An 8,429-nucleotide genomic window follows, 5' to 3' on the forward strand; every position below is an offset into this window, starting at 1 on the left:
TTAGAATTAGGTCCGAAGTCCTCACTCGAATGAACCGGCCCATCTAGCCTCGATCTTTATCCTCGTCTATACTCGAGAACAAAGCCTTGGTAGCTCGACATTGGAGTTTTATTAACCCTCCTCGAAAAAGGCGAGGACGGTATAATCGGATTAGGTGATCGAGGGTGAAAGGCATCCCCTCGATTTTACTCACAAAATAACGATCCGCCAAAAGGAAAGATGTATCTGGCCTAGGGTTATTAAGTATTTACGATAAAAATCTATGATAACAGGGTCGAGGGGACCTAACGTAAAAGGGTAAGTATACAAACTTAAAAACCCTCTCACGTGAGTAGTAATATCCTTTTCTGGAGACGGCACTACCACCTCTTTGTTCTCCCAGTTATAATCTTTTTTTATCCGTTCGATGTGCTTTCGGGTTATCGAACAAATGTATCTCGATACGGGCTCACATCGGCCAGGAACTGACGAACCTTTATCAAGTTTGAAATCGGAGATAAGAACACACACCGCCGGAACGCACTCCTCAGGACGGGGATCCACCTGTGTTTTATCGGCGGTGGATTAGGAAGAAGAGGCTTTTTCTTTTTGGGGGACGGTTTTGGATGTCTTCACCATTTTGGATTTAAAGAAGGTGACAAAGATTTGGTAATTTGGAAGAAGAATTTTGCAAAGAAGATTAGCAAATAAAAGAGAATACGAAAAAGAAATTGGGAAATTTAGAAGATTGAAGATGTAAAAGCGATAAATGATAAAAGGAAGGGTTATTTATAGGTATAAGCAATGGCGGTTCAGTATCAGCGGTGGCCAACCACCGTTTGACATGTATTAAATACCTTAAAAGACTAAATCGATGGGACAACTATCACATGCGTCATGGTCGAGCCCAATGTAAACGTCAGCTTATAATCCGATCGAGCCGTTGAAAAATCATGTTGTTTCTCACCACATTCTTCCTGAGAAATGAGGGGACTATCTGTATACGGTCAAAATAGATTTCGGCCTTCGTACGACTGATCGAGTCCGAAGATGGTACAAACAAGCTTCGAGTCCGAGGGGCCGATCAATATCGAGCTTGATATTATAATCAAGCTCGAACCCAAATCGAACTATGATGCAAAGTAAAGTTGTCGAGCTTATGATCAAGGGACCGACCAACATTGATCTTGAATCAGTTCAAGGGTCCGAGTAAGAATCGAGCTCAAGTCAAGATCGACTGCTCGAGTCAAGACCGAAAACTCGAGTCAATATCGGGCTTATAGACAAGAGTCGTTGCAATCCCACTAGGGGAGACAATCTTGGTAGGAATTATGGAAAAACTGATTTATCATGGGTCTTCCACTATGCATTTTTAATTATATCTAAAGTAAGATTCCTCTACTATAAAGGGGATGGTTTTTATTTTTGTAAGGGGCAAGTTTTTGCTAACATTGTAATTCAAGTACCATATTCTCCTATAGTGAAGAGTTGTTCTTTCGAGCTTCTTAATTTGATTTCACTTGTTTAGTTTTGAAATTCATCTTCTTTACAACCTTGTCTATTTTGCATTATTTGCAATCCATACTTGATATTTCTATTTATCCTTGCGATTTGTATTAAGCTACACAACATATTCTTAGAACTACGTGAAAATTCAACTCTATCCGTTTTTCGGGTAAACATAATTAACTACTATACTATCGTATTAATAAATTATATCACCTCACGTTATACGATCGCGTCCCTCTTTGCTTTAATAAAGAATAGAAAAGCAAAAATACAGCCTCACACAGTAATTAATTAACTATGTACTGATATACATACACAGGGGAACTTTCTTTTGGCAAAGGAGGGCTGCATGTTAGTATTGGGGGAACTTTTTTGCTGAGATAGAAATCTACTGAGTAGAGTATAATACAAAAATTTACTCAACAATCTTTTTCTTTATTTAATTGGAGGGTTTTGCTTAGCTTGTCCCAGGCACTACCTTTTTTTTTCCCTACTAGTTGAAAGAGAAAAGGTGCATGTTCTCTTCTTCAAAACCGCCCTATTCTTCTTCCTATTCTATTTGCATATAGCATTTGTTCTTGAATCTCTTTAGCATAGTATTCGATTGAGGAAAAACAAACAGGCGAGAGAAAATTAAAAAAAAAAGTAGAGAATGTTCCATGCCAAGAAACCTTCGACTATGAATTCCCATGACAGACCCATGTGTGTTCAAGGAGACTCAGGCCTCGTTCTCACAACTGATCCTAAACCTCGTCTTCGTTGGACTGTTGAACTTCACGAGCGTTTTGTTGATGCTGTTACTCAGTTAGGTGGACCTGATAGTACGTTCGTTCTCTATACTCCCTTTACCTAGTTGCATATGATCACCGCCCTCCCCTTAATTTCTTACAGAAGCAGATTCAGGATTTTAACTTGATATATATCCGTTTGAACTTTATTTTTATTATTTCGGATTTTGTTGTTTCTTAATCAAAACATACTGTACTATTACTTGTGTAGAAGCAACACCTAAGACAATTATGAGGGTTATGGGAGTTAAGGGTTTAACCCTTTACCATCTCAAGAGCCATCTTCAGGTATTAACGTTAATTCTTCTTGCTATTTCTTGTTTTTTGCAGTTCAAGAATTAGTTTTCTACATGTTTATTTGAATTTATTCATGAAATTTATTGGCCTAAGCTCTTAGTTTATGCAACTTTTGATTTTACTAGAAATTTAGACTGGGAAAGCAACCTCACAAGGAATTCAATGATCACTCGGTGAAGGATGGTGATAGAGGTACTGATTAATTCTTTAAGTTTATCATGTAACTTACAATTGTGGTATTAGATATAAAAAACTTCAAGTGCTTCTCATTGTATTGCAGCAACCAGTTTAGAACTGCAAAGAAATTCGGCATCCTCATCTGGAATGATCGGCCGCAATATGAATGAGTATGTGTTTAATTTCCCTTTCAACTTTAATTTAAATCATCCCTTGCTCCTTTAGTTTTGCTTTCACTTTAATTATTAGCAATTGTTTCTTCGAACGTTTTAATCTTTTCATCTCTCATTTAAACTTCTTTCGGAGGGGTATGAGATACCAAAGTTAAGGAAAGTTAGAAGCAAAGGATATGATGAGAATCAAACTTTAACCCTCTTTAATCCTCTAGTATGAAAGGTAGCAATTTTACCAATAGCTAGCATTCAATTCTCTCCCACTAGCTGAGATATATAATATATTTTATCTTTTTCTTCTAGTTGAATTGCTTCTGTTAGGGTGGGCGTTGGGTAGGAGAGTTGAATTTGTGACCAAACTCCTGGCGTTGCATGGCTGCTCTTTCAGTTTCTTTTTAGTTACCACACTCTAGTACAAGTTATTTTCATCAAATGAGTGTTGATTTAATTTTGTCATTGAGGAATATATGTATTGAATAGATGAAATGATGGTAGTATTTAACGTTCATATCACTGATGGAATTAGGATGCAAATGGAGGTGCAGAGAAGGCTGCATGAACAACTAGAGGTAAATTATTGCAACCTTTCTCCCAAGCGAGATGACCTTCTAGTATTGCGAGACAATATGAATTTAAATGTGATGGGTTCAATTTTTGAGTTTTACCATTATATATGTGCACTTTTGAACATTATATGTTAATAATTTAATTTTTTATTAATTTTAATAATCATCTACATATATTTATTTGCGGTGTCAAAATCATGGATTCAGTTGAACCCAATAAATAAATAAAGCATCTGTGCAGCGTCATGGCAGCAAATTTATTTGAACTTAATATTTTCGCCGCTGAACATAAATTTATATTGAAGTTTTCAATATTAAAGGTTAAACCGGTAAACTTAAATTTTGAATCCTCCTAGAGAGAATCATTAAAATTAAAGCTGCTCTACTATGATGGAGTGGAGAACATTAATTAATTAACATGATAAATTATTACGTACGGGTGCATGGTGTAGGTACAAAGACACCTTCAGTTAAGGATTGAGGCTCAGGGAAAGTACATGCAGACTATACTGGAGAAAGCTTGTCAAACATTGGGCGGCGAGGAAAATATGGCGTTACCAGCACGAACCTTTAAAGGCTTGGGAAATCAGGGAGGAGGAATAATACCGGACATTTCAGCTGCCTTTAAAGAATTTGGGGCTCCTCCTCTAAGTTTCTCGTCATTTCAGGACCTTAATATTTGTGGAGGACATGAGCAACAGCTCGAGCTTCATCCACAAAGTAGCATGGGGGAAAGGTCCTCATCCTTCGAAAGTTTCCTTGTTACTGATCATAACTTGTCTCTTGGAAAGAAGAGGCCTAGTCCTTATAGCAATGGGGGTAATACCAATGGAAAGAGCCCCTTGATGTGGTCCGACGATTTCCGTCTGCAAGAATTGGGCGGAGCAACAACAAACTTAATTTCACGTATGGTCTCTGAACTTTATCTATCACTTCTTTTGTCTTAATTTATGTGGCATTTTTTTCTTTTTAATTTTTGAAGTTAAATTGGATTAGATTAACTCATTACTTTAAATTAATATCTAGATATTTTAAAACTATATTAAAAGTACTATAAATTGCAATTCTTCATATGCCAACATGATTTAAAAAATACCTTTTAAAATGTTAGTCAAAGTTTACGTAATTTGAATTCCGACAAATAGAATGTGCCACCTAAATTGGGTCAGAGTAAGTATAACAATAAAATTTTGTCATACTAAAGTAAATAACTGAATTTTACCTAGTATAACAAATGTTTTGTGTTTTAGGCCCTAATCAAGATGACATTATTCAGATGGCACCGCTTTCAATGGAGAGGAGTTGCAATCCCGAGCTTGATTCTGTATCTGACATTTACGAGTCAAAGCCAATGCTGGACGAAAAGAAATTCGATGCCAAGCTTGAGAGGCCCTCCCCAAGAAGAGCGCCCCAGCTTTCAAGTTTGAGTGCTCAAGGTGGACGAAACTCTGTTTTCGGGTAAACCTTGCCAATTTTTTACACAGCAACCTTTTAAATTTCTCAAGTAATTATTGTAGTATTATTATGGATTTAAGTTATATGCACTAATAGAGTTAAAAGAATTTTTGCACAATTCGTGTAATTTAATCCATTATAGCAGGTTACTCAACATTTATTACTTCAAGATACCTATGAATGCTTATTAAATATAGTCACTTGCAGTTACTTTTTAAATAACATAATTGTGTAAAAATAATTTGAACTTAGTTATTGTCTTACCCATTATTTAGGAAGTCTGTAACTGTTGATTTAATATCAATGAATTCATTTTTCTACTGTGATATTCCCAAGACCCATGCAAATGATTTATTTGTTCTCCTTACGTCTTTCCCATAAGAATTGTAAGAAGGGATCAGAGTAGATTATCAATACATATTTAGTGGCTCCATCGTTTTCGCTATAGTATATGCATATATTTAATTTTATTAATCGTCGGGTATCAATTACATCAAACTACACTTAACAGAGTTAGTGTTTCTATTGTAATTTAATTAATCTCGGGTTCTTTTCACTTTATACCGGTAAAAACCCTGAAGAAAAAATTGTTGTAATAGTCGACAATTTATGTCCTATGTTTTTAAGGAGTTTCTTAGTTTTTTATAAATTTATATGTCATACAAAAAATATAAAGAATCGTCTAATACTTTTTATTTAATTTTTATTCTTATTTTGTATAATATTTTTCTAAGATGAGTTTATATGTGGCAACATAGTAATGAGGACTTATATTGTCGTTCCCAACCATTTGATACTAAGACAGTAATTATTGTTGCAGTCCGACGATTTTTACATGTATATGTGCACGCGTGTATCGATCATTTCTCCCAATGTATCTTTATATAATTTTTCACATTCTAGATATATTCATGTGTGTGCGTCATTCCACCCCATGCATTTCCTTACATTTAGAATTTGTACATCCAATAGCCTTGAATCGTTCTTCATAATTTCTTTTCCCGTTTGAAAATTTGCCATTCTCATTGAAAATTTGCCATTCTCATTGATACCACTGTATGTTCGTCTAAGGTGTTGTTTTATTTCTCTTTTTAACTTTCAAAATTTTTTATGTCCCAGAAATAATATTTGCACTGCATTTTATGTTTCATACTGCTTCATTCTTGTAGCTAGATCAAGAACTTGTAATCCAAATAATTCCGTACCATGAAGTATTTGAAATAATAGTATAATTAGTGAAATAAAACGACTTACTTATACAGACCTGATTTCCGCGAAATGACCATGGGATTAACCGTTCCTTAAGAAGAAGAAATAGTAACGCTATGAGTCTAGGACTGACTACGTCATGATTGCGTGACTAAAGCACAATTATGATTAAGAAAAGAGCCCTGATCTTCCTTCCCAGTCAAAGAAAACCAAAGCCGAAAAAAAAAGTAAAGAAGTTGAGGCTTGAGAATATATTCTTTTTTACTTTTATTTGAGCAAAAAGAGAGAAGCTAACTAACTACTAGGGGATTTTGGAAGCTTCTTTGGACTGAACGAAAGAAGAGTTCCCAATGAGACAAACCGACAGAGAGCATCCAACTTTCTCAATCTTTTTCTCTCTTTAGAATTTAGGATTCCATATTCCCTAAGCGTGGCTCTCACAACTACGCGAAGCTTTTCTCTGACGGTACTCATCGAACGGAATTCTATGTAAATTCTTTTTCCCTTATCATCTCAACTGGCACCTTTCTGAGATTTTCCCACGAGCGATAGCCAACTGTCCTCTTGGCCAAAAGGATTTAATTTACACTTGCCGTATATATAGAAATGTTTTATATTGTCAGTGAATATTTAACGTGTAATTCCAGGAAATTGCTTATTCCCATCTTTACATAATTACTACTAATTATTATTCATAAAAATATTCATGTAATTATCTAATAAGTGATCTGTAAATTATCTTTTTATACCGTTAATGCATCGTAATTGAACTATATATCTAACCAAAGATAATTGCTATTTCTCTCAATTCTCCTCCTACCTCTCCCACCAAAACCCCAGTTCCAAAAGAAAAGGAAGAACATTTGGATAACTACTTCCATATTTCAAATAATCCTACAAGTTATAAGTCCTACACAATATATACTCCCTCCGTTTCAATTTATGTGAACTCATTTGACTGGACACGGAATTTAAGAAAAGAGAAAAGACTTTTAAACTTGTGGCGTAAAATGAAGCACATATATTTTGTGTGGCTATAAATTATTGCATAAAGGCAAATTGTTTCCAAATAGGGAAAGATGTCATTCTTTTTGGCACAGACTAAAAAGGAAATAAGTTCACATAAATTGAAACGAAGGCCGTATATAAATAATTCAAGAAGTAGAAACCTCCCATTATGATTTTTCGTACCTTAGAATTTATTTATCTTACTGTTATGGCATCACTTAGTAGCAGTATACATATAAGACTAAATCAAAATGGAAGAAAGGCTGAAGGGGATACTGCTGCTTTTTTAGTGGGGAAAATAAAGCATATATGGCATGGTAGTGCAACTATGATGCCTTTATTGGTTGCAGTGAATTGGCAAGATGGAAAGCTCACAGATGCTGGAGAGACGGGCCGGGGAGTGAATTAAAAGGTAGAGCTACCTAAAGAGGTCGAGGCGCGAGGGGCATGGGGTGGTGGCCAGGCAAAGTATATTATATTGAAGGTGAAGACAACGCACTCTATCATGCGTACTGCGAACATCGATGAAGCTTTTGTAGGACCATTCAGTTTTATCTATCAACCAAAAAGGGATATGCCACATGAAATGTTACTGTAACATCAAATTTTGCATGCATGCATTGCATGGCTAGCTTCATCTTTATCTCATGACTTACTTTATCTATACAGTACATCCTGTTATTATATTTCCTCCTTTTTTTGTTCTCTTTCCTATTCTAATACATACAACAGTGAGTTGCTCTATTGGTGAGCACCCTTCAATTCCAATAAAAAAGTTATAAGTTCGAATCATCTCAAGGGCAAGGTGAAAAGTTCTTGGAAGGAGGGAGCTAATGGTCTATCAGAAACAGCCTCTCTACCCCAGGGTAGGGCAAGGTCTGCGTACACACTATCCTCCCCAGACCTCACTAATGAAATTATACTGAATTGTTGTTGTTATCGTTTCCCTATACTAATATAATTAATACACCTCCTACCGACCTTACTGATTTATGCAGGATTTTAATAAGCGATGTTAGCATTTAAGCAAGTGAAGAAATAAGAAAATAAATAAATTACTCTAATAACATCATATACTCAAAATACAATTTAATTCATATTCATAAAACATCATTCAAGTATATTACTATAGATCGCTTCGACGAGGCTTCATTTTTTGAAACATATTGATAATAGTTTCATTATGAAAAAAATAGTAAGTCCTTTTCTTATATAAGCACCAGCAATTACTCAAAATCTCAACATTGTATTAGCAAGTTGCCTTAATC

The 8,429-nt window shown here is 35.2% G+C and overlaps 1 protein-coding gene across 2 annotated transcripts; it reads left to right on the forward strand.

Moving 5' to 3' along the window:
• Window positions 1–1,933: 1,933 nt before the first annotated feature.
• On the forward strand, window positions 1,934–5,267 carry LOC107771220 (myb family transcription factor IPN2). Of its 2 annotated transcripts, none has more exons than XM_016590564.2 (7): window positions 1,934–2,309; window positions 2,488–2,564; window positions 2,699–2,765; window positions 2,854–2,920; window positions 3,450–3,492; window positions 3,942–4,395; window positions 4,740–5,267. In XM_016590564.2, the coding sequence occupies exons 1-7, from the start codon at window positions 2,141–2,143 to the stop codon at window positions 4,949–4,951; spliced, it is 1,089 nt and encodes a 362-aa protein (XP_016446050.1). In that variant the 5' UTR covers window positions 1,934–2,140; the 3' UTR covers window positions 4,952–5,267. The 2 variants fall into 2 exon arrangements, with proteins under 2 accessions (XP_016446050.1, XP_016446051.1); XM_016590565.2 differs by having other exon boundaries at window positions 4,766–5,267.
• The last annotated feature ends 3,162 nt before the right edge of the window (window positions 5,268–8,429 follow it).

Source organism: Nicotiana tabacum, chromosome 21 (genome assembly GCF_000715075.1).
Source record: "Nicotiana tabacum cultivar K326 chromosome 21, ASM71507v2, whole genome shotgun sequence".
In the NCBI taxonomy this organism is placed as follows: domain Eukaryota; kingdom Viridiplantae; phylum Streptophyta; class Magnoliopsida; order Solanales; family Solanaceae; genus Nicotiana; species Nicotiana tabacum.